The sequence below is a fragment of the Lissotriton vulgaris genome, chromosome 5 (genome assembly GCF_964263255.1).
Source record: "Lissotriton vulgaris chromosome 5, aLisVul1.2, whole genome shotgun sequence".
Classification (NCBI taxonomy): domain Eukaryota; kingdom Metazoa; phylum Chordata; class Amphibia; order Caudata; family Salamandridae; genus Lissotriton; species Lissotriton vulgaris.
This window is the reverse complement of record NC_141693.1, coordinates 241,658,778-241,685,547: the sequence shown is the minus strand read 5'-3', so window position 1 is coordinate 241,685,547 and position 26,770 is coordinate 241,658,778. Positions and strand designations below refer to the sequence as shown.

The window sequence follows — 26,770 nt, the reverse complement described above, 5'->3', positions numbered from 1 at the left end:
GGAGGTTGAGGCCTTTTACTCCTGATGTTCCAGGCTCGACTTACTATGGGCTCAGAGCTACTGGACCAAGTACCCCGTCAGCACTTGACTTTCAGTGGTAGCATTGGCCAAGCAGTTGAAGGATTCTCCCGGGGAGTGGGTGAGGAGGTGTAGATGCAGAGGTGTGAACACAACTTACAACTTAAAATATGTTTAGCAGCTGCAATACATGATTCTCTAGTCAAATACTTACTGTTATGAAAAACATGGTAGTTATACAAAAACACACAATGAAATACAGCATATAAAACAATACACACAGTCCCTAAGTCGCACTTCCCTGTCACTAGCGGTATCAGTTATTCCCTATTCACTATATTTCTATAGTGCTAACCCGTATTCTGGATAAGCCCCCCCTAGTAGTCTGAGTCTTAGAGGTCCCACTCTGACTCTTCCAAAAGTCAGTATTCCAAAGTGCTCTGTGGAGGAACAATATCCTCTGGGCCTTCCAACCCTACGATCATTGTTACATGCTCCTGCAGCGGTTGCACTACCAGAGTCTCTGGGAGTTGCACTCTTGGACGTCGCGTAGGGCTGCCTGCTAATGGTGAGTTGCAGCTTTGCAGGGGCAGCTGCTGCATGTCCACAGTGCTTTATCCAGTGAGACAGTATGTTCATCTGATCCTTCCCACAGGTGTGGGGGACGATTGCTCGGGTTCCAATCCTTAGTCAGAGCTTGGGCACTCCCAAGTAACCACTGAGTCCTTTCCACTTGATGGCAGGACTGGGCCACGCTCCATTTTCTTCACAGTGACCACCTCTGGCACACCGGGTTAGCAACCTTACTCTGCACACGGATGATTGCCTGATCTGGAGGCTGTAATTTCCTCTTCACGGCAGCCCTCTCTGGGATATACGAGGTGGCTGATTGTACTCTTCACACAGGCGACAGCCCGATCGACACAGCAGTCCTGCAATCTTCGCAGCGGCACTCTGTGGCATACGGAGTTGCTGACTTCCCTCTACGAGTGACCGCCTAATCGAAACAACCACATTTAACTTCATGGAAGTCCCATCTGGCGTATGGGGTCACCGACTTGAATGTGCACACGGGCTATGACCCAGTGGATCTAGTAGCGTCTCTTTGCACCTTGCTACTGAAATCTACTCACCAGGATCTCCCACTGGACTTCGTACTCTGCTGGGAGACCTTAGCCCTCAGTCGTGCAACAGGCAGATGTCTTGCTGCGCTCTTCCTCAACATACAGTCTGAATGGCTGCTTGGCACTGAACAATTGTGGGCCGTCAGTCTTCACTTCTTATCTACTTCTGTGCCACAGACATAACTGTTACGTCCTCAACTGTGGCACTGGTTTACGGATGACGTAACTGTTAAATCCGCAGCGCATGACCTGGAAATTCAGCAGAGGAATTTCCTTTTTCTTTCCTTCAATGTAAGGGCGATTGTGTGCATGGTGCGCTGACGTTATTACATCAGTAGTAAGCTGAGAAGATTGTTTATTTTCACTTTCACTTATTGGGTGCTTGTGGAGCTTTCCCTAGTAGATTGTTGCAGGAGGGCGATCCCGAAGGAGGAATCCACTACTAGACGCCAGGGTGGGGGGTGCAATCCTTTGGGCAAGTGTTATTGACCCCCAACCCTCCTAATCTGGGTAGAAAGCCCACTAGGAAGCCAGGGACTCTTTTCTTTAAGTAGTTCAGGGGTGGGGGCTGCCCAGAATGGGGATGCCAATGCCTCCTCTCAAAAACAAATAGGCACAGTCTTACTGCCCACTGGGGGACATAAGGGGGCAGTAGCCCCCAATCCCTACCCCAGGGAGGGCAGAAAGCCCACTAGGCACCAGAGACTTCTTTGTTTGTATGTCCAAAGAAATAGCCACTGTCTTAATGCCCTCCCTGGCGGGGGGTCAGAAAGCTCATTAGGCACCGGGGATATGCTTTCTGGGCTTGTCAGGGAACGGCCTCGTACGCAAGGGTCACTCCCCTTTTTTTGGGGCACACATTTTGGCTGTTTCTGGCCCCCCTCCCCTTGGGGACAGACCAGCAATATTTTTTTGCTCATTTACCCTCGAGGGGGGTAGAAAACCACTAGACACTAGGGAAAGTTTCTGTGTGTGTTCGAGAACTGGAGTTCAGCTGACTGTCTGCGTGTACTGGCGTTTGGCTGGTTGTCTACCTGCATTTTCCTGGCAGCGTGTGAACCTGCATTTTTGCTGACTGCGTGTGTGGACGTGTGCTTGGCTGGCAGTGTTTGTGGACTAACGCTTGGCTGGCAGTATATGTAGACTGTCTCTTGGCTAGTGGTCTGCTTGGATAGCACTTGGCTGGCAGTGTTTAGACTGTTGTTTGGCTGGCGTTGTGCATGGATGTCTCTTGGCTGGTGGTGTGGTGTCTGTCGCTTGGCTGGCGGTGTGCGTGGATGTCGCTTGGCTGGCGGTGTGCGTGGATGTCGCTTGGCTGGCGGTGTGCGTGGATGACGCTTGGCTGGCGGTGTGCGTGGATGACGCTTGGCTGGCGGTGTGCATGGATGACGCTTGGCTGGCGGTGTGCGTGGATGTCGCTTGGCTGGCGGTGTGCATAGATGCTGCTTGGGCGGTGTGCGTGGATGGCACTTGCCTGGCAGTGTGCTGGTGGTGTGCGTTGGCGCTTGGCTGGCAGTGTGGCTTGCATGGATTCTCTAGAATTTTATTACCCAGGGTCCCATTCAAACCTCAAATTTAGTTCAAAAGTCATACTTTCTTCACATTTCTGTGTGGAAAAGTTGCGGGATTATCGCGCCTGCACAAATTTCACCTGATAAAAATGATACCTCACTTGTGTGGGTGCCCAAAGCAGTCGGCCTTTAAAGTGTACTAAAGAGCCTTGCTATTTCTTTATCCAGTGTATGTCCCACCCAGATCTCAGTAATGGAACAATCCACACATCTTTCTGGGTGGGGATTCCCTATGTTCATGGCACACACCCATGATCCGTGTTCTCCCATGACAACAAAAATCAGCACCAAGGAATCCGGATTTCATTGCAGCTGGGGGACTCAGAGCAAAGCATCATTTGTGGGGCTTTTCCATCCTAGCTGCGCTCCTTTCAACCTCCCTCCCATTCTTTAAAATTCAGTCAGAAAAGCCAATGGTGTATGAAGTAGTTTACAATTCATTTCCACATTTCTATCACACATCAGTGCCAAGTCATACTCTTTTTAGGTTTCAATGTTATCTTGCATTTACAGATAGTTTTTGAAAACTCATTTGGTTAATCTGCAGGATTTTACAACTGTAGTGGGTTTTTTTGTTGGGCGGGAGCATTAGGAGCATTTAGTTCATCTTCTGACTCGTAACAGGTTTAGCCTCGAGTGCAAATATGACCGGTGAGAGGTAATATTAGTGTTTCAGACCCATGTGGGTTTACACCTCTATCAGTAAATCTATACTAATACTCCGCATAACAGCAGTGTTTCTGTAATATATTTATTACAAATGTATTGTTTGATGTGTATCGACAGAAAGTGCCCTTCATTATGTTCATTTCAGCCTCAACAATGGACAACTGAAGTCATATAGGCCTTAGCAGAGCATCGTTCTTCGAAGTTAAACCAATCAATGTGCAACAGATAGTTGCACATCCAGCTATTGAATATACATTAAATCTACATAATCCAAAGCCTGTTGCCAAAGAGCCGACCCCCACACACACTCTGTAAATTAGGGAACGTAATGGATTTTACCACATAATTCTGTTTTATAAGCACAGGTCAATGACATTAAGTGATGAATGGTTGAAAAGCTTGTATTTTTATTGATGACATCAGCGACACTAACCATAGAATGCCTCATTTTATCAACAGAAGTCAGAGTGTTTTTTAAATTTGGAAACGTTTTCGCAAGAACAGAAAGAGCGGATTTGTTGGTGTCTGAAAGAAAACATTACGAAGCAGAAGTTGAAGGAAACTGCTACCATTGAAAAGACGGTAAGCTCCTGAATCTGAAAGTTAAATCTTCTTACACAGACCTAAATGATCAATCTTACAGAAAACTTGTACTTTTGCATGCACCGGTTTTAATGTGTGAAGCTGTGGCTTTTCACAGTACAGTGCTTAATCAGTGAAGCAAATGTACTTGTTTGATTTGCCTACAATGAATACTTTATTTCCAGTTATTGTCATAGTACATTTTAGTTATCAGAGGGCCCTCAAGTAAGTAATACAGTTGTGGAGCAAATTTAAATTGGGAAAAAGTCCAGATAGTAAGGATCAGGCATTAAGACATACCTGTTTGAAGCGCAGATGTGCCTTTTGCTTTATAATCTATTGGTCGTGCTTGATGATATAAAAGGAATATTGACAAGAACATATTTGGCATTGGCATGCAGTCTGAGAAAGGGGACCACCTTTCTTGGTCAGAGGGATTAGAATAGATTAGATTACCTTTTATTCGTTTTTTGTAGAAAATGTGCTATCTAAAAACCCAAGCATGATAAAACATGTCACATCCTATATTAAATATAAAATCTATAAAAACAATTCATTGAAATGTAAATCTTTTCAGATGTGTCTTTAAAAGAAATTTCAAAATCCGACTAGAATCCTCACATCACATTGTTTGAATTCAATTCATGTTCTTGAAAGTCCACTGTTACTTTTGCTGTCAATTACGGTTTGCCAATATACAGGCAGATGCATCAAAGAAAATACCGGGAGCAAACGGGCAGATTCTCAGAATCTGCCCGTTTGCTCCCGGTATTTTTGCATTTGGGATGCATCATCCCAAATGCAGAAATCGCAATTTAAGGAATCTCTAAATAGAGATTCCTTAAATTGCTCTTGCATTTAAGGAATCCCAAAATGAGATTCCTTGAATGCAATGCATGAAACCCCAAAAAATAGCGATTTCGCTAATAGGGGGAGCAAATTACCATGAAGTTGAACTTCGTGGTAATTGGCTAAAACTTTGAAAAATGCACTTTTGTGCATTTTTCAAAGTTACATGTTGCGCGCACACATGCCCTGAGGGCATGTGTGTGTGTAACATTTGTGCACAGGTCCATTTCAGGGGTGCAACAGGGTGTCCTTTGGACACCCTGGCACCCTTGAAATAGCGGAACATTAGAGATTCGGTAATAGCTAATCGCTAATAAGGAATGGCTTCCCCATTCATTCCTATGGGCCTTTAGGCCCATAGGAATGAATGGGGAAGCCATTCCTTATTAGCGATTAGCTATTTCCGAATCGCTAATAAGGAATCTTAAGGAATCGCTAATAACATTGCGATTCCTACATGCATCCCGTTTTGCGAGTCTTTAATAGCGATTCCTTAAAATTCGCTATTAAGGACTCGCAAAACATTACTTTGATGCATCTGCCAGTTAGTGTCTTAATCGTATCCTCCAAGCTACTGCCAAGAATACGCCTACCATTCTTGTAACAGCTGGATCCTGATCATCAAGCAGGTGGAGCACTAATAAAGCTGTTTGTAAAACGGACCCTGCTTCTCCTTAACCAAGGAACAATTATTTTTATCTTGCACCTCCTTCTATTGAAGCAGATTAGAAGAAAATGCTACAGATTTTCTGATTCGGATCACGGTTACATTTTTTGATCTCAGCCATTTTCCATTTCATCAACTGTTTTCCGCTGTCAATTTAGTACATCTCGCCATTGCAGACTGACGTCTCCTCTAAGCACATCCAAATGTGTGGACTAAGGCTGTTGGTTGTTACCTAAAATAAAGATGTCTTTCAAGCCTAAATAAGTTTACTCAGTTGTATGTTCTGCTTTGAATTTTTTGGCAGAGGTCTGTGGTCCCATACATGTTTCTTAAAAAAATTCTCTGACAGGTAAGACTTGGCTGCATAAAGTTTTACATTTTCACATGTAATCTGGTTTCAGTACAACATATGATTAAAGCTTTGAATGATCGGCCTAGCCTTTATCAATCACTGCCATTTGTTTGACTGCATATAGAGCACGGCTGTTCTGAACACTCTCTAAGGTCGATTTAAACACAAATCCCCTTGGTCAGAGGGAGATAATCTGTATTGTGCAAGAAATGAATTTACTCTAAACTCCTTTATGTCCATAGGGAATTGTTTTGTATGAAAGTCTTGGCATTAAAGCGATGGCCATAATACCTTTTTCAAGAGGGTTACTTGATTTTGTTTTGCTCAGTAAAGGGCCATAAAGGTGAGTTCATATTCTTGGCCCTTTAATGGCTGCTTATTTCCTGTCTCTGGTAAATTGAAATATCATTATCTTGTGCAGGAACTGTCTTTGTACACTTGACAGTCATTGTGCATAATTCTGGATAATATATCTAGGACAATGTCTATGCACCATTTTGTACTTTACGCAGATGACTTTCAATATCCTGCAAGCCAGTCTAGAGAATTTTTGAAACCAAGAGGGATTTAAGGCCCTACTTATTTTTAGCCATAGAAGAAGCATGTGTCCTAACTGCAAAACAATTAGGTTTCTCTTGTGTGCAGCAACTGACTCATAGACGTTCTTGACAACTAGTGCAGCAATTTCCTGAGAGCTCAGAATCCTCAAGGCCATCTAACCGACTGGGCCTGCAGAGAATGAATGTGATGAAGGCATACTAATTAAAACCTATCCGGTGAATTTGATTCAGGGGTTATTTTAATGTCTAAATGTACTAATGCAAATGATCTCAAAAGACCTTGAGTGTAGAGCATTCTATTATTCATGAACATTGAACTTCAGGGCTGCCAGTTTTTATTAGCCACTCTATGTATTACTTTTTATGGCAGGTACTGGTGGTTTCTTGTGTAGCGGTCTATCTTGTACGTATTGGTCACCCATTAACCATGAACAAGAGAGCATCGAGTTGAAGCTGGCGGCTATGTCTCTACTACACACAACTGCCTCTTTACCTCCGGGCTGAGCACATGCAGTGTGCGGCTAAACTACGCATACTGGCTTACTCTGACCAAATGAATGGACCTCTACATCCACTCTAGTCAATGCTGGGGGACAAGCTGTAGCACGCAGAACCGTCCCATATTTATGCACATTCCGGGAGGACTAGGGCAGCTGGCTGCGCCCTTCTCTAGCTTCCCCAGGTCTTACCTGAGAGAGGCCTCCCATGGCATGCTGGCTGTAGTTGCATCTCATAACTTTCCCTCCCAACCTCGGAACATGGCACAGGCCACGGCCTGCCACATTTCACCCATTGAGAGGTTTACAATTCATGTATTGTTTTGTATTGTATAATTTATATAGTGGCTCGTACGTCTTTGTGGGGCACTGAAGCAATTACCTGCCAGTGGTCTCTCTAGAAATGATTTTCATTTGGGGCACACAAGTGGCCACAGATGATAGTGATGGAGCCAGCTACAATGGGCAATTATGAAGATTGTGTGTGTGTGTGTGTGTGTGTGTGTATTTATATTTCTCCAGTATTGTATCTTTACTTGATTTACTAGCTTGACTCATTCCCTGTCATTGAAGTGTGAGTCCCATGGTATAATAAGAAAGCAGTACAGTTTAATACATAGCCTATATTTGCTAGAAAGCATTCACATCGTTAACTTATCCACACAATTTATTAAGAACCAAACTTTAGCCAAGGTGACAGCACTCTCTAGAACACTCCCCATGGAGACTTCACTCTCTCAGGTTTTCTACTGCATGTTGTGTGATGGGAGTCTCTCTGAGCTCTGCTCAGTTTCTTACCAATTTTCTATTTTGTAAAGGCTTATTCATCACGAAAACCAGTTCCAACCTACATCTGCCAAGAGCTGACTATTCAGGATGTCAGAATCAACAAAGAAGGGATTTGTTGAGACCTGCTCGAACATCTGGGAAGAAAAGACTACCTTCAGAAGACCCACATAATGAGTATTTGTATTGTCTATATTCTTCATACAAGGTAACGAATTGAAATATATGCTACACATTTTCCTCTAAGACACTGAAGGATAGAGAGGGGATGCTTCTTCTAAGGCTCTAAAAACTGATATCTAAAGAGACCTCAATTTTGGAGGAGGAGGATAGTGAGAACGCCTCACAAACCGAAAAGAGGTCACGAAAAAAAGAAAGATCACATGAACAGATACCTTCCTAATCACCATCATAAGAGATTAATAAGGACCCATCAAGTGTCCTTAGAAGGGCATAGAACATCAGGGAAGTGCTCCCACAAGCAGCAACGGATAAAGTCTCAGAAAATATAAGACCTGAGCCTACTACTACTGCGTCTAGTTTGATATTATAATGGAAGAAGCCCTCCGTGTGATCACTGGAAAAATCCATGTCAACTGGCAATCAACCTTGAAATCGATGAAGGTGGCAATGACAACATTGCTGTCATCGACACTGACAACAGCGACTTTGACATCTACACTGAGGAATACAACTATGTTGGTCGATCATTATGACACTGTCAACAGCAACGATGCCAACAATGGCACAGTCGACGACGGGAGCACTGTTGATAAAGAAACCATTGACGACACCATCGGTGACGGGCTGGGGGACTTCCCTGACAACAAAGATTACAGATGGATAGTAAATAAAATAGTAGTTAATAAACTTTAAATTTCCTATACCTCTAGGGTCAAGGACAACCACTCAGAAAGAAATAGTAGTTATCCGTCCTTGGTATAAACTATCTCCTGAGGCATTTTCGTCTCACTTCATACCTCCCAGCAACAACCATGAGAATATCGAACTTATGGTAACCCAAATGGAAACATCTATAAAAAAACACTCTAGATGAAATCATCCCAGAAACCTCTGTTAAGGCTAAGAGCACTGCTTCACCTTGGTTTACTGAGGACCTGAAGTGTGAGAAAGCGACCTGTAGAACAGCTGAAAGACGCTGGCGGAAGAACCGAACGCAAGAAGACCGTGATAAATAAAAACTCATTCATTCTAAATATCTAAAAACATAAAGAAAGCAAAAACACACTACCTCTCTCAAAGAATAAATAAAGCGACCAAGTCAAACAAAGAACTGTATAAAATCTTGAAAGAGTTCACTTCCCCCCTAGTGGAGCGCTCCACCTTTAGTCCCACCTCAGAGTGGGTAAACTCACTATCTTGTTATTTTGACAACAAAATCAAGTCAATCTACTCCTCTTTCCCAGTAGATAATCAGGATAGGCCCATATTAGGCACAGTATCTCAAGAGAATATGGCTTTCACTGACATTACTCACTCTCCGTCCCTAACTGAACTTGAGCCTACCACTTCGGACGAAGTATTAGAAGCCCTAAAAAGAATTAAATCAGGTTCTCCTACCGAGTTATTGCCTCCTCTTAGATGTAGTGGGATATTCCCGGTTTTGGCCGGCACATTGTCTGACATCTATAACCGCTCCTTTGAAAGTGCCTCAATTCCTAGTAGCTGGAAGTAAGCCCAAGTCAAGCCTATTCTCAAGAAGCCCAACAGTGACCCTTCCACCCTATCCAATTATAGGCCTATATTCCTGTTACCTTTCTTTGGGAAAGTACTGGAACATCTGGTGAATAAACGACTTACCACCTATATTGAGACACATGCTCTGTTTGATCCTTCACAGTCAGGGTTTCGCGCCGCACATGGCACAGAGACCGCAGTCATTGAGATAGTGGACAACATTCGGCTCTCCCTGGATAGAGGTGAGTCAGCAATTCTGATCCTGTTGGATCTATCGGCAGCCTTTGACACCATCTCCCACAGCATTCTGAAACATCGTCTGTGGGAGATTGGTGTCAGGGGCAATGCCTTAGCCTGGTTCAAAGACTATCTCACCGGCCGCTATACCTATCTCAAAATGGACACCCATGTGTCTGGAAATAGGCCTCTCACTGTGGGGGTACCGCAGGGGTCGATTCTTAGCCCCCTTCTGTATAACCTATATGTGACCCCACTGGCCAATATCATAAAATCCTATGGCTTCTCCACAGTTTCCTATGCCGATGATACGCAGGTATTAATTACCTGCAATTCTCGGTGTCTGGACACATGTCTAAGGTTCAAGCAGTGCATGGTCCATATTAGCAGATGGATGAGTGATAACAAGCTCCAGCTTAATTATAGCAAAACCGAAATCCTGCTATTTGGCTCAGCCAAAACCATTTGGTCCCAGGAGTGGTGGCCTCACGAACTTGGTCCTTGCCCAGAGCCAAAAGAAGTGGTACGTGACTTGGGCATTATGCTAGACAGCACTCTTTCAATGAAAGCACATGTGAACCAAATATCAGGCATGTGTTATGGTATACTTAAACAACTGCGTAAAATCTTTAAATGGCTACCTCTAGAGGCAAGAAAACCTCTGGTTCAGGGGCTTATTATCAGCCGTCTAGATTACGGTAACGCCACTTTTAAGTCAATCAATGAAGGTGTGCTTACTAAACTCCAAATATTACGGAATGCGGCAGCCCGGTTGGTACTGGGGATTACCTCCAAGGTCTGCCTCTGTACCTAGCCTAAAAAAACTACACTGGCTCCCAGTGCGGCAAAGATGTCAGTTTAAAATCCTAAGTCTCACCCACAAACTCCTCTATGGTATAGGCCCCTCCTACCTGGCAAAGAAATTAGCGTGGTATAAACCGTCTAGAACTTTACGTTCAAGTATGAAATCCTTTCTTGTTCAACCTAAGGCGCGAACCTCCAGAAACGGGTGTAGGGCTTTCTCCTATCTGGCTCCGCAGCTATGGAACAAACTGCCTTCCCATTTGCTGTCTCTCTCTAACCATCTAGATTTTCGTAGGAGCCTGAAAACTTGGCTCTTTTCCAAGTAATCTCCCTCTCACCCACTTTGTGCCCCCTGCAATGGTTAATTGCCGTTCCCTGCCAAGCGCCCTGAGACCTTTTTGGTGAATTGATGCGCTATATAAAAGCTTTTGACATTTGACATAGTCGATGACACTGTTGACAAGAGAAAGAATATAATCTGACTCTTGGCTTGAACATACCTCCCCAAGTAAAATCTTTCCTACCTTTCATCCTACTCACTAGATGAGGAGGATTCAGATGACAAAGAACCATTTGGAACGCCCCATAGTTCTTCTCAACTGAATGTTAAATAGCATGAGGAAGAGAAACACTATGAAGATTATTATTCCTCAGGACCAAAACAATATAGCGACAATCCTACTCAGTATATGGACCAATTCCAACATTTTGGTCACCATCCGCTTCTAGAGGGCATGGTTCAGGTACCAAGATTTTTAGTAGACGACCTCCAAAGTATGCTGTAGGATTTTTACAGGAGGTTTCTGGAACATACAACATTGCAGCTTATGAGACTACCATAATCCCCCTCAAATCCAGATTCCCACTCCGCTCACACCGCATATTTTACCTGCGCCTCTGTTACCCAAATGAACACCAACTTTAAACATTGCAATGCTGCCTACAGATAATGGAGTGTCCTCAAATGAGGATGGAGAATGGGAAATCCCTAATGATCATTCAAAACCCAATGAATAGGATGATTACCTATTTCTAGCACCATTTCTGCCGGCACCACAGCCAGTGGAGTCTCCACCGGATGACATCCGAGGATTTCATACTTTGATGGAAAGAGCCACGACAAGGTTTCAATTACTAACAGTCAGAAGGTTTTTTATATGACTTACATAGATTTTATTTGGGAGGAAAGTTCTATTATAATGAAGAACCCAGCTACAGTCTCCACGGTTTTACCATGACTAGATAAGAAATATATAAAACACCAGAAAACTCACTGTCATGCTTGATTGATCATCTAAAACCAGATTCAGTAGTAACGCAAGCACCTGAACGTCGATCCAATAACTCGTCCACACCCATCACAACACCACCTGATAGAGAAGGCAACCGCGGTGGATAACACAGGAAAACTGTTCGAGCTGCCAGTTCATTAGCTATTCTTGGCTGCAATGACAGGTAAATGTGGTCAAACATTTGCCACATACATAGATCTCTTCCCGGAAGATGTAAGAGGAGAAGCAAAAAAAGATCCTACAGGAAGGAAATTTCTCAGAAATGATTGTTAGATGGAATTGCGTTGATAGGTTTTTGCCAGCTGGCGGGAGCTGCTGTTCTCAGAAGGCAAGGGTGGTTGAAAGCCACATCTTTCAGACCAGAAATCCAGAGTAAAATCTTGGACATTCCATATGATGGGGAAGCATTGTTTGGCAAGTACATGGACTACGCCGTATAGGCGATTAAGGAAGGAAAACAGGGGAACCCTACTCCCTATGGAACCAGGGTAATAGTTCTATAAGGAAAAACAACAGTTCCTGTGGATTCATAAGATACCTTTGTAATAAAGGAGGCAAAATTGCAATATTTTAAAGGGGTTCCTCAATGACAGAGGGCAAAAGAAACACTAACACAGGAGAGTTCATGTAACGTTTTTATACATTTTTGGACCAAAAGCAATATAAACATAATTTGAAAATCCAAAAACATTAGTGCATTGTGTCCCAAGTGAGAACGGGAACCCAAAGTTAAGTGACAGTGTGAATTTCTATATACAAGGTTGCCACATTTTTTTAAGTCGACCATTAACAAGAATAATCTCTCTGTAGACAGCAGCAATATGCAATGACAGCGCTGTGTAATGGTTCGCTTCTTATGTGTGTCAACGGTGTTTCGACCCTATAGTCAGTGTAGGGTCTCCTCAGGACCTACGATGAAGGGACATTTGAGGATGTAACTGGGCAGTCTTGTAAATTGTGTGCCACACGTGGAAAAATAGAAGAAAATAAGTTACTCACATGAGAACCCGTCTGGGTACTCAATATGAGGAAAAACTGCCAGTAAAATGATTGGAATGCGGCCAGATGTGCTCTGGGCGTACTTTGCTACAGCCGTAGCGGGGAAAATTCCTATGGTAAATGTTAACCAGTGACTATGCACTGTAACCAGAATGTATATAAATATCCTGCGGGACAGCGCTCCGCCTTTTCGAGTAGCAAGGCTGCTTCCGTCAGCCTTGTGAGGTACAGTGCTCAAGGCCATAGGATTAAGTTAGCAATTACTCCTACCCCAGATAAAAGGTTTGTCAGTATAAATTCATACAGACAACTCCATCAGAATGTATTATATAAATAAGCAAGGTGGCACAAGATCTCCAGGTTTATTGCCAAAAGCATAAGAAATCCTGGAGTGGACTCTACAGCAACAGATAAGGATCACAGCGGAACATGTTCCAGGGACAAGCAGCATTCTTGCTGATACATTGAGCAGAACCAGGAACAGCTGTCATAAATGGCAGCTCAACAAGGAAATTCTGGACAGAATTTTCTCTCTTTGGGATGGACCAAATCAGCTCTGTTTGAGACGCAGGAAAATGCCGGTTCTACCTAAGGTTGCACCCACAGCTGGGGTAATAGGTTTTCTTTGCTTATGCCTTTCACCTGCTTCTGTTACTTCCAAGACTTCTCAGCAAAATGAAGAGAAAACCGTGCGGAATAATTGTGACTGCCCCGAGATAGCCCAGACAGCATTGGGTCCCCAAACTACTACTCCTATCGTAGAAGACTCACATTTGTCAGAAACCTCTACCTATGTTACTGATAATGAAACACAACTTCATCCGGACCGGACATCCTCGCACTTGTCGGCTTGGGTCCTGAATACAATGAGTTTGCTAGCTTAAACATTCCACAGGATTGCAGAAAAATTCTTGCAAAAGCCAGAGCTGATACTACCAATAGGACGTATTCGCTAAAATTGAAGCGTTTCTGTTTATGGTGCCAAAAATCAAAAATTAACCCTGTATCAGCACCACTGGAACAGATTCTACCCTACATGTTACTTAAAGCAAAATCAGTTTTGGTCTATGCTTCAGTTAAAGCTCACTTAGCAGTAATTTGGAGTTTTAGAAGATCAACTGGTTCACCATCTCTATCGTATAGTAGGGGGATCAAAGAATTTCTTAGGGCCTTTTGAGAGTCTGTCCTCCAATAAAGAATCCTCCTCCATCTTAGCAGCTAAATACAGAACTTGCACAACTGATGAAAGCTTAATTCCAACCCATTCACAAAAACAATATGAAATGTGTAAAATAGAAATGCCACTTGTATTGGCTTGACATCTGCAAGAAGAGTTAGTGAAATACAGGCCTTTACAATTTAAGAGCCATTTATGCAGTTCAAGGATAATAGTGTGCTTCTCCGAACCAATTCCAAATATATCTCTAAAGTCCCACCGGACTTCCATTTAAATGAACCTATGGTCCTGAAGACATTCTTTATGAATCCTCAGGGTACAGCATAAAGATCATTACAGGCTTTGAATGTTAAAAGATGCCTGAAATTCTGCCTGCGCCGAACAACGCAATTCAGGATAGCAGACCAGTTGCTGGTTGCATATGGAAACCTTTGCAAGGGTTTTTCAATTTTCAAGCCGAGTGTAGGTCAATGGATTTAAGCGTCTCTCCGGGTTGTGACACTAAAGGATGGAAGAGGTTTAAAGGACAAAGTACAGGGGCATTCCTCTGTCTCTACGACTCCTACTCTCTTCGCTGGTGTCTCTTGACGAAATATGTTGAGCAGCAATTTGGAAGAGCAGGCACACATTCACACAAAATTGCCTGGTGTCATCTGAGCAGAATGATGCGGCTACGGGACACGCACTGTTGAATCATGTCTTCCAGTAAGGTGAGCCCATGCTTATTCTGTTATCCCACCATCCGCTATTGTGTCATTGTACTTATGATTGTGCATGTGTTCTAACTGCTAGCTGTTCTGATTGCAGCTTGTGAATCTATGGAAGATCCAATACTGGCAAAGAAAATACCTTACTTGTAGCCGTAGTTCTCCAGTATTGGCATCTTTCATTAACTAACATGCGACCCACCCTCGACCGTGTAGAGGCTCCCCTTATTCTTATGGGATTCATCTTTTTACCACTAGCCCTTGAAAATCTTAGGGAGGGAAGCCTACGTGGGGAATGTTTTAGAGGGTGTTATTGGGTGAAGTTTAGTTCTTAATAAATGATACGGTTAAGTTAATGAAGTGAATGTTTTCTAGCCAGTATAGGTTATGTATTACACTGTACTACTTTCTAATTATACCGTGGGACTCTTACTTTGACAACTGGGAATGATTGAAACAAGGGAATCTATGAAAGATGCGAATACTGGAGAGCTGCAGTTATTGGTAGATAACTTATTTTCATTTGTACAAACACACAAAAAACATACAAAGTCATTTAAACATTTTAGGCAGATTATAAATTAAACATTACTTGTGTTTCAACGTATGCATTCATTGCAAACTCGGACACTGGATAAAATTATTGAATTTTTTTATGTAGAAAACTATTTAGTACTTAATATTTGTAATGTATAATAATTAATAAATAATTTGATACAAATAACATAAGCAGTCATTCATGTTACTCGATATATTTGAATTTGTCTGTTGTATATATATTTTGCCTGCGCAAGTGTATAATGCTACTTGCCTAGGTTTTTTCTCAGTTGCAATCCTGGTTCACAAGCCAGTGAAACCAGGCCCCCTCGATTCTCCCCCCTCCCCCCCCCCCCCCCCAACCCCCCACAACAGTTTTTTTTCTACAGCAGAGGGTGCTTCTGTGAGCTGTTTAAACTGTGTTTTACTAGGGACCGTGCACTTCGTTTTTTGGCCAGCAAGGGGAGTAACGTTTTATTCAAACAGTATTGTTAGATTTCGAGTTAGTGAGGCCCTGTATCTGCTGAAGTCCAAAGTGTGGATTGAGCCTGTCTGTCTCCTAGGAGATTCTGAACAGGAGAAGCAGCTTCCAACTCCCTGGCCAGCAAACCTTGTCTGAGGTCACTGGGACCTTATATGGTCTGCTTGTGCTTGGTACATGTCTACACTGATTGGTGGTTGTATCTGGTGTTTCTATTGGATTAGGGTTAATGTCCTCATTGGTTGGGTATTTGAGGGTTCTGATTGGTTTCTGGGTCTGTGATTCAATCGTAGGGTTGGGACTAGGGCTTCCTATGTTATTGGTTGTTGGTAGTAGGGTGGGACTAGGGCTAGGGTTAGACCTTTAATTGGAAGTAACGATCTGAAAGAGACATGTTAGTGATAGATTCCTTACCTTAGAATATCCCCAGGCGTCAGACTGGATCCGGAAACTTTTGCGTAGCAGTACCCTTGCGCGTCGGTAGGCGTCGTCTGCGGCTCCACGTCCGTCGTGGGCGCCGTGATGACGTCGTCGGAGTACTTAGACGCCGCCTCCGCGTGCTGACGTCAGTTCTTCTTTTTTCCGCGCCAGCAAGCGCAGATCTGGGAAAAAGCAGTGACCCTTAGTCAATTTTTGACTAATTTTTTGGGATCTTTTCTTGACTCCAATCGGTGCCGTAGGGATGCCTGGTTTCAAGCACTGTGAGGATTGCGACTGCACGATGTCGGTCACGGATCCGCACCACCTGTGCCTAACTTGTCTGGGCGTCGACCAAGACTACAAGGCCTGCTCCGACTGCCGGTCCCTCTCTTCGAAAGCCAGGCGGGAGCTGTCCCGCAGGGGACTCGAACTCCGGCAGTAGGCCCCGCGCCGCGTGAGGTCCCGGACCCACAGGAGGTCGAGGGACAGGTCGCGGGGACAGGTCGCGGGGACGGAGCCGCCACAGCTCCAGGAGTCGGCACCACTCCTTCGGGTCCAAGTCGTCAGGTAAGAAGCACAAGAAGTCGAAGAGGCGTCATCGCTCTTCTGACTCCCCGCGATGCGGCCAGGGGTTCGGGTGACACCGCCCACGCAGCTCCTTCGGAGTCGCGGGCGTCGCGTCCTGCCCCACACCCTCCGGTCCCTGGGCAGAACGCGACGCCGGAGATCGAGCGCTTCCTCATGGCCATGAGGTCCCTTTTGCCTCCGACAGGCTCCGCGGCGCCTCCGGGCCAAGCGGACCCGTCTCTGGCCCCTAGCGGGTCGGGGGCTTTGGCCCCGACGCCTCCGGCACCTTTGGGCCAGGCGCCGCAGGGCCCCCCGGTCCCGACACCGCCGGCGCCTTCGGGCCCGGCGCCGCAAGGTCAAGCAGTCCCGACGCCGCCGGCGCCTTCGGGCCCGGTGTCGCGGGACCCCACTGGTCCTTCATCGGGCTCTGGATCGTCACCAGTGGACCTTACGACCCCCCCCCCCCCCCCCCCCCCTCCCCCCGGCGTCGATCCGTCTGGTGTCATCCCCGGCGCCGTCCTCGGGCGGCGCCGGCCCCGATGCCTCCCTCGCTCCTGTTCCGGCGCGGGAACGGTGCCGCTGGGCGCCGCTTTCGACGCCGCTTGGAGATTTCCACTTCTACAAACAGGCCCCATTGATTGACAACCCTGAGTATCAGGAGATGGGTGATGAGGAGGATTGGGAGGGGTCTGAGGACCCTCTGACCAAGGAGTGTCAGTCTTATGAGGACTGGGCAGGAGACCTTGGGGAGGCCAGTGGTCTGGACACCTCTCCAGACACTGGTTTTGTCTTCCCTCCTACCGTGGCTTCGGAGGAGGGGGCTACATATAGTGTGGTGTTGACGAGGGCTGCCAAGGCCTTGGGCCTTGAGCTCCCCGTCGCGGCCGTGAGGACTAACCTCCTCACTGAGGTCCTTAAACCGCAGTCAAGCTCGACCGAGCCTCTGCTGCCCTTTAATAAGGCCTTGATGGACGTTCTTTTGGGCACTTGGTCCAGGCCCGCTACGGGTTCGCCCGTAGATAGGAACGTGGCCAGACGCCACCGCCCGGCCCCGGGCGACCCATGTTTCCTATCCGCCCACCCCACCCCCGAGAGTCTGGTCAACCAGGCCTCAAATTCCCAGACCGCATTCCCGTCGGCTCCGCCGGACAGGGAATCCAAGAGGTGTGAGAATTATGGAAAGAAAATATTCTCCTCCCCTAGTTTGGGACTGCGGTCTTCCATCACCGCCTGCCTCTTGGGCCGCTACACCCACTCTCTGTGGGAGACGGTGGAGGAGGTGCTGCCAGAGTGCCCGTTGGAGGTACGGGCCAAACTCGGCCAAGCCCTTGTGGAGGGCCGAGACGCAGCCAAATATTCTATACGGTGTGGGCTGGATACCACCGACTCGCTAGGCAGAGTGATGGCTACGACGGTGGCGGTCAGATGCCACACCTGGCTGAGGTCCGACAACTTTTCGGCAGATGTCCAGAACACTAAAATGGACATGCTGTTCGATGGCCATCGCCTTTTTGGCGACAAGGCAAACATGTGCTTGAGCGCTTTAAGGACTCCAGGGCTACGGCCAAGTCCTTGGGCCTCTCGGCCCCGCTCCAGCAAATGGGTGCCTTTCGCTCCTTTCGTGGCCAAGGAAGGGGCTCCCCCACACGTGCTGCCAGCCACACGCCGCAGACTAACATCCAGCGCTGTGGCGGCCGTGGAAATCGCCGTGGAGGCGGTCGGGGACAACGGCGAGGTCAGTCCACACCTTCCCCCTCAGCATCCGCCTCTAATCCCTCCTAGTCTGTGCTTCTCGGCCCATGTGACGCCAGTGGGGGGCAGGGTTCGCCATCACCACTCTCACTGGCGCACTGTCACTTAGGACATTTGGGTGCTGCAGATCGTCCGGAGGGGCTACTCCCTCCCCTTCGAGACGACCCCTCAAGCCATGCCACCGCAATACCACCGCGTATCGGGGGATCACTTGCGGCTCCTGCAGGAGGAAGTTTAGGCCCTCTTGTCCAAGGGGGCCATCGAGCACGTTCCTGGACCAGAAGTAGGACGTGGTTGCTACTCCCACTACTTTCTGGTACCCAAGAAGGGCAAAGGGGGCCTACGCCCTATCTTGGACCTGAGGAACGTCAACGGCTTCCTCCGGAAGCAGAAGTTCAAAATGCTGACTCTGGCTCAGGTCTTAGCTGCCCTGGACCCAGGAGACTGGATGGTAGCGTTGGACTTGCAGGACGCCTATTTCTACATCCCCGTCCTGCCGGCATCCCGAGCTACTCAGTATGTCAGTCGATCCCCCGGTTCGTCTGCCTCTTCAGGAGGACCTTCTGTCGCAGCAGCAGGGGACGGTCCTCCACCCGAACCTGTCCAGTCTCCACTGCCATGCTTGGAGATTGAGCGCCGACAGTTGAGGCCATTTGACTTGCCTCCTGAACTTTGTAACATCATTCTGGCAGCCAGCCGTCCCTCCACAAAGTCGGTATACGCCTGTAGGTGGAACAGATTTGTGTCCTGGTGCACAGCAAAGGCTGTGGATCCCCTCAATGACCCTCTTTCTGAGGTTCTTGTCTTTCTTCTCTCTCTTGCCCAGCAGGGCTCTGCTCTGGGCACTATCAAGGGCTACCTTTCTGCTCTTTCAGCCTTTTTGAGGCTGCCTGATCAACCTTCTTTGTTCAAGTCCCCTATAGTTAATCGATTCCTGAAAGGCATCACGCATACGTACCCTCCTGTGCCCTTTGTGATGCCTCAGTGGGACTTGAACTTGGTTCTTACATTTCTGTAGTGCGCTCCCTTCGAGCCACTCCACAACTGTCCTCTTCGCCTTCTAACCTTGAAAACTGCCTTCCTGGTAGCCATCACCTCTGCCAGGAGAGTGAGTGAGCTCCAGGCTCTTTCTTGTAAACCTCCCTTCCTTTTAGTCCATCCGGACAAGGTTGTGTTACGGACAAGGCCCTCCTTCCTACCCAAGGTAGTCACGGCCTTCCACATTGGGCAATCTATCACCTTGCCCACCTTCTTTCTGCCTCCGCATCCCTCGAGAGAGAGGAAGAGAGGCTCCACCGTCTGGACCCAAAACGTGCGCTCTCTTACTATCTGGATCGCACACGTCCGTTCCGGGTGGATGACCAACTCTTTGTTGGTTACGTGGGCGCTAAGAAAGGGAAAGCGGTGCACAAGCGGACCATCTCGCGGTGGATCATCTTGTGTAGCCAGGCGTGTTACTCCTTGGCTAAGAAGGAAACCCCTATGGGGCTGAGGGCTCATTCTACTCGAGCCACAGCGACTACAACTGCTTTGGGCCGAGGTGTGCCCTTGTAGGACATTTGCCAGGCGGCTACGTGGGCCTCGCTGCACACGTTTGCAAGACAATAATGCCTGGACAGTCAAGTCCGGAGGGATGGCTTCTTTGGCCGTTCCGTCCTCCAGGACTTTCTGGTGTGATTATTGGTTCGCAGACCCACCACCACGGGGTTGGTGTTGCTGGGGTATTTATTCTAAGGTAAGGAATCTATCACCAACGTGTCTCTTTCAAATGCACAAGTTACTACTTGTGTAACGATATATCTGTAAGAGACATTAGTTAGTGATAGATTCCTTACCTACCCACCCATCCTCCCCGTTCTGCGAACCGATATCTAGGGTTAAGGTCATCCCCTTTCAGGGCCCTAGTTTCATGGCACCAGTGTTGTTTTTTGGCATAGCTCTGCGTTTCTGGCGTGGAAAAGCTGTGTCTAAGAACTGACGTCAGCACGCGGAGGCGGCAGCTAAGTACTCTGACGACGTCATCATGGCGCCCACGACGCCGATGATGGACGCGGACCTGCAGACGACGCCTAGTGACGCGCAAGGGTACTGCTACGCAAAAGTTTCCGGATCCAGTCTGACGCCTGGGGATATTCTAAGGTAAGGAATCTATCACTAACTAATGTCTCTTACAGATATATCGTTACACAAGTAGTAACTTGTGCATTAGGGCTTCTGGTGTGATTGGTTGCTGGACTAGGTGTGGGACTTAGAGTAGGGTTAGGCTTTCTTTTGGAAGTAGGGACTAGGGCTACATGTGCCATTGGTTACATGGACTTGTTTTGGGACTACTGGTAGGGCTGGGGCCTTTATTGGACGTAGATATCAGGGTTTTTTAACTGATTGGGTGCTTGGACTAGGGCTAAGATTGGCTGTAAGGTCCTGGTCTCCAATTGGTTCTTAGATTTTAGGGCTAGTGTTGTGATTGGATAGTGTTAGGGCTAGGGTTCCCATTGGCTGAAGGGGTCACCTGATTACTAGGGCTATAAAAAAGGCCAGGCTTAGGGCGTCTCAGCCCGGGCGTGTAGAGCCTAGAGGCATAGAGGACAAGGGCAGTTGCCTGTTTGAGCCTGTTAATGGCAGAGAGGACAAGGACAGTTGCCTGGTCGGGACTAGGGCCAGAAATGGTGCCGTATTTCTCATTTAGCAATACCCAGCCCACACCATCCACATCCACAAACAGAGCAACACACTCACACCAAATGTATACCACGCACAACACTATGCACAGATTAATGTACCAGCCTGCACTACAAACCCAACCACATCTACACACCCTACTATCCCAACTACCACACATATCCATCACCTACAAACAGCACACAACTCTATCCTATACCACTAACCAATACTCATCACTAACACAACACCAATCAACACCATACATAACTACATCCCATTCAGATACACTCTCCCTGCTGTAATTACACCTAACAGACCACATTTTATCACTAACAAACGTATAATCATCCTTCCATAAGTTGTCCAACAAACATCCTCCTCTCCCTTCTACCATAATAACACTAACGCACAACACACACACTGCACACCACCACACTTTGTAACTCTTGCAACACATATACTTTCAATGTAATTATGGTTCTACATATTTATCACTTTCTTCTAATTTAGCATTTCCAATGCACAACCCTATTTCTCAACCTATACTTTGCTCAATATATCTTGTAGTCCAACCTTCCGACTCATCTCAAACTTCTTTTACTACTCCTTTCCAATGCACTACCCTATCTCTCATCCTATACATCTATCAATATATCTTCTACTTCCACTCTTTCATGTATCCCAAACCCCATACCACTACTATGATTTTCAAAATAACCCTTTCTAGACTCTCTCCCACTCTACCCCTCCTTGTATCATGACACCTCTTTCACTATACTGATCCCCTAAAACAAAAAAACCTTTCTAAACTCTTTCCTCTGAGTCCTCCCCTCCAAAACTCCTTTTTACTCATCCAAAATCCTCCTCCTATTGCTAAGACCTATTAAAAAAAAAATTTCACTCTTTTATCCCTCCACTATCCTTTTCAATCGCAATTAACAGACTAACATGTTCACTTCTCAAATTCCATATTAAACTATACTAATATACTACCCAAATAACTGAATAACATATCCACTACTCAAATTACTTCATATTTTTTATTTTTTATTTACTATACTAATTTTCAACAGTAATCCTTTATGGGTTCCGGAGTGGTGTGCTACTCACCAGAAAAGTGATTCAATACCCATCAGGGGTAACAAGTGCTATATGAATGCACATCTTTGTTCCCCTTTTTATCCCTCCGCTTTCCTTCTCACTCCAAGTAACTGACTAATATCCACCACTTAAATAACTTCATATTTCACCATATTAATTCACCACTAATCCTTTGTAGGCTTCCTGAATAGCGTGCGTCAACAAGCGCTGTATAAATACAAACCTTTGTCCTCCCCTATCCTTCTGCTATCATTCCAAATCCAAATAACTGACTAACCTATCCACCACTTAAAATGTACTTGCGTGTTTCACTACACTAATTCACCACTAATCCTCTATGGGTCCCGAAGTAGCATACTACTCGCCAAAAAAGCGCTTTGACGCCTCGTATGGGGTAGTAAGCGCTATATAAATGCAATTACAATTCAATACAATACAATATATAATTGGCACACCTGACCATTGCGCTGTGCTGTCTGTAGAGAGGCCAGGTGTTGAATGCCCATATATTCTAAACTCCTTTATTACCTACTGATGGGGACTGTTAGAAATTCGCTCTGCCTTTGGCTTTAACTTTACAGCTCTTTCATGGCCTGATACAAACACCCACCCACAACCCGAACTCACACAGATGTATTGCGACAGCTCTTTTCACAATATGCTTCCAAGAATAAGTAAAATGGGAAATGTAAACGGGAGCATTATTGCTGTTCCCGTTGTCCCTTTTTAGGTCGAGCTCTCTCGACCTATTGTCATCGAGTTGCTCCTCAAGGGAGCTAGACTGGTGCACGAGCGCCGATTGCACATCGTGGACGCGCATGCCCAGCCAGCCAGCCCCTCCCCCCCCCCCCCCAGCCGTGCACATCACAATCACGCACGCACACAGCCACACGGAAGCACACACACGCACACACACCCTCTGCCCCCCACCCACTCACCTGGCTCTTTCTGCGTGTCCCTCTCCCTCTGCAGTGGGTCAGTGTAGGCAGCAAGCAGCCTCAGAGGTCGGCGTGTCTTCTCCGGCGCTTCTCCGGCGATCCGATGTGCACGCTCACGGCGACGTACGCCAGGGGCTGCAATTCCACAGCCGGCCACTGGGGACAGGTCCGAGACCGTCGGGGGGAAGCTGCGTCTGAGGTAGGAGCGAGGCATCGCTGCAGAGGAGGAACCATGCCGGCTGCTGGGCACTGAGCAGTGAAAAACCCCGGAGCAGCAAGGCCCCACCTCCCCCCACACCTCCGGAGTCCGCTTCGTTGCATTCTTGTTTGTATTCTCAGACAGCCGAGGTGGTAATGCTAAAAAAAAAAAAAAATGTAGCAGTGCGAACTTTGGCCTTCATGCCTTGCCATCATACGCAGTTGATGGGACCGGGTGTGCGTCAGGGACTGCGCGTTCGCAGCAGGGCCTGCAACCTGACGTGCTGTTTGCCTTCCGGACTCAATGTCTCTTGCCTGCAGAAGGGTCACAGGCTCGCCAGGGGTGCTGTGCATTATACATGACGGTGGCTGTTGGGAGCTGCTCTGGGCCTTCACGGAGATTGCCGTCCGTGCTGCCCCACCGCAGGCATGAGCTCAGTGCGCCTCAGATGCGGCTCAGCGCCGGAGCCTGCTGTCTCGTGAAGGTGAGTTAGCCGATACAACACCTGCCCTACCAGTCACTTTCCAAGACCTTTAGGCCGGCGGATCATGGAGGGAGCTGTGGCGTGTTCCTGCATGCTTGTCTCTCCACAGCAGGCCATAGGGAAGGAGGCAGCTGAACCCGATCTGCAGACAGTATTTGTTTCCCGAGCTACAGTACTTGGCTCCATTGCTGTATTGCATGGCCTCCTTGGTAAAGGGAAGCAGCGTCATTTGAGCGCTCACGGGTGTCTTCAGCTCTGCTCCCTCCATGACTCTCAGGTCCTCCTTTCTTTTACTTTTTAAGAGGACCCTCTGCTAATGCCGTGAATCCCACAGACTCGAGGTATGTATTGGGGGGATCTGGGTATAGTGGCTAATAAGGGAATGTGCTCTGATACAGAACTTCAAAGTGAGGTCAAACAAAGCACTAGGAAAACCTGAAAGATTGTCTCACAAACCGATAGGGGAAACATTCTCGTCAGAAACATCGGCCTCAAAATCAAATGTGATTAACAAACTGTTAGGTTAAAAGCTATCATTAGTTCAGTTCCTGCATCCTGCGGGTTTGATACGCTGTAATTTAGCAGCTCTTTATATGGCCTGCATCCCCCCACAGGGGCCTCTTTGTGCCGCCATCGCTACCGAATGCTCGTATTTGAAGTCTTTGTCACAGGAATGCGCAGCTTCGCTTGCAGACAACCACGGTCTCTGGAGGGGAACCATATGGTCTTATAAACCATTGTGCCTTAGAAGACTAATTGTGAAATGGTTTCAGACTTGAAAGTCTAACGCTGCTTTTTGTTTTCTCGAATATAACCAGCCTTACTCTGTAGCTGGATAAGACCTGGGTGCCCAACGTCGGTCTAGGAAGGCCGGGTCTGATTTTTAGTTTATCCAGGATCAATGTAAATCATTTAGACGGCTCTTAGTTGTCCTTAAAATCTGACAGCCGTCCACCCCATCCCTCCACCACCCGGTTTAAATTGGTTGCCAGCCTAGAATAGAACTGTATGTTACCCTCCGTCCGAACCTATTGCTCTTTAATATCATTACCCTGTCCCTGTACCTCTGATCGAGCTGTTGCTTTACGCCCCTTACCCTCTACTCAGCCTTCCATTTTGTTTCTGACATTTATTCTCTTTTCTTCTGGCTCTCCACCGCTGCCCCCTCACCTCTCCGTCTGATCTTCACTCTCTTTGACTGTGGATCCACTGGTCCTATTAGCATGTGCCCCGTTTGTGCTGCCTCTCGCCACAAGACCTCCTTCCCGGTGAAAGTTCCAATTGATGACTTGCAAAAAGTTGCTACTTGAATCCACCCTGACAGAAGAATGTCTAACAGCGGACCCCCTATGCTCAGCAGAGAAAACAAGGGGCATCTTTACTGTTAAAAACAAGATGACAACTGAGATCGACAGATGCAAGGAGGCAACAATAAGCACTTCCAGTCTTGGCAGGCGCTGTCACCATAGCAGCCGAGTTGATCTCCAGAAACACACGTGACAGTCAATGGATCCAGTATCAGGTATTTGTAGTTGGTCACTTGTGATTCCCATCGGAGCTGTTCCGTTCCCCGTGCAACCTCACACCCCTTCCACTCCTCTGCCTAGATTATGGGCCCAGGCCTCACTGCTGCCCCCTGTGCCTCCTCAACGCCCTTCATACTTCATCTCTGCCCTTGTTGGATCTCTGTACCATGTGCATACCTAGTGCCCCTGGCGGCCCCTGTTTCCTCTCTGAACTCCTGTGCCTCCCTGCTGCCCTTAATGCCTCCTACCTGAACCCCGTGCATCCCCCACTCCCCGCTGCCATTGATGCCTCCTACCTGAACCCCGTGCATCCCCCACTCCCCGCTGCCCTTCATGCCTCCTACCTGAACCCAGTGCTTACCTCACTCCACTGCCTCCCTGCTGCCCTTCACGCCTCCTACCTGAACCCTGTGCATCCCTCACTCCCCTGCCTCCCTCCTGCCCTTGATGCCTCCTACCTGAACCCCGTGCATCCCTCACTCCCCTGCCTCCCTGGTGCCCTTGATGCCTCCTACTTAAACCCCGTGCATCCCTCACCCCTGCCGCCATTGATTCCTCCTACCTGAACCCCGTGCATCCCTCACTCCCCTGCCTCCCTGCTGCCCTTAATACCTCCTACCTGAAACCGTGCATCCCTCACTCCCCTGCCTCCTTGCTGCCATTGATGCCTCCTACCTGAACCCTGTGCATCCCTCACTCCCCTGCCTCCCTGCTGCCCTTAATACCTCCTACCTGAAACCGTGCATCCCTCACTCCCCTGCCTCCCTGCTGCCCTTAATACCTCCTACCTGAAACCGTGCATCCCTCACTCCCCTGCCTCCCTGCTGCCCTTAATGCCTCCTACCTGAACCCGTGCATCCCCCACTCCCCGCTGCCATTGATGCCTCCTACCTGAACCCTGTGCATCCCTCACTCCCCTGCCTCCCTGCTGCCCTTGACGCCTCCTACCTGAACCCCGTGCATCCCTCACTCCCCTGCCTCCCTGCCGCCCTTCATGCCTCCTACCTGAACCCTGTGCATCCCTCACTCCCCTGCCTCCCTGCTGCCCTTGACGCCTCCTACCTGAACCCCGTGCATCCCTCACTCCCCTGCCTCCCTGCTGCCCTTCATGCCTCCTACCTGAACCCCGTGCATCCCTCACTCCCCTGCTTCCCTGCTGCCCTTAATACCTCCTACCTGAACCCGTGCATCCCTCACTCCCCTGCCTCCCTGCTGCCCTTAATACCTCCTACCTGAACCCCGTGCATCCCTCACCCCCTGCCTCCCTGCTGCCCTTGATGCCTCCTACCTGAACCCGTGCATCCCTCACTCCACTGCCTCCCTGCTGCTCTTCATGCCTCCTACCTGAACCTGTGCATCCCTAACTCCCCTGCCTCCCTGCTGCCCTTAATACCTCCTACCTGAACCCGTGCATCCCTCACTCCCCTGCCTCCCTGCTGCTCTTGATGCCTCCTACCTGAACCTGTGCATCCCTCACTCCCCTGCCTCCCTGCTGCCATTGATGCCTCCTACCTG

General features: G+C 47.5%; 1 protein-coding gene across 2 annotated transcripts in view; it reads left to right on the top strand.

The window, feature by feature from the left end:
• Window positions 1–26,770, top strand: part of RGS3 (regulator of G protein signaling 3) — a 688,935-nt gene that overhangs the window by 423,762 nt on the left and 238,403 nt on the right. For both annotated transcript variants that reach the window (XM_086921262.1, XM_086921263.1), the window contains one exon: window positions 3,842–3,964. In XM_086921262.1, the coding sequence (XP_086777388.1) occupies window positions 3,842–3,964 (123 nt within the window). The remainder of the gene's footprint in view (window positions 1–3,841; window positions 3,965–26,770) is intronic.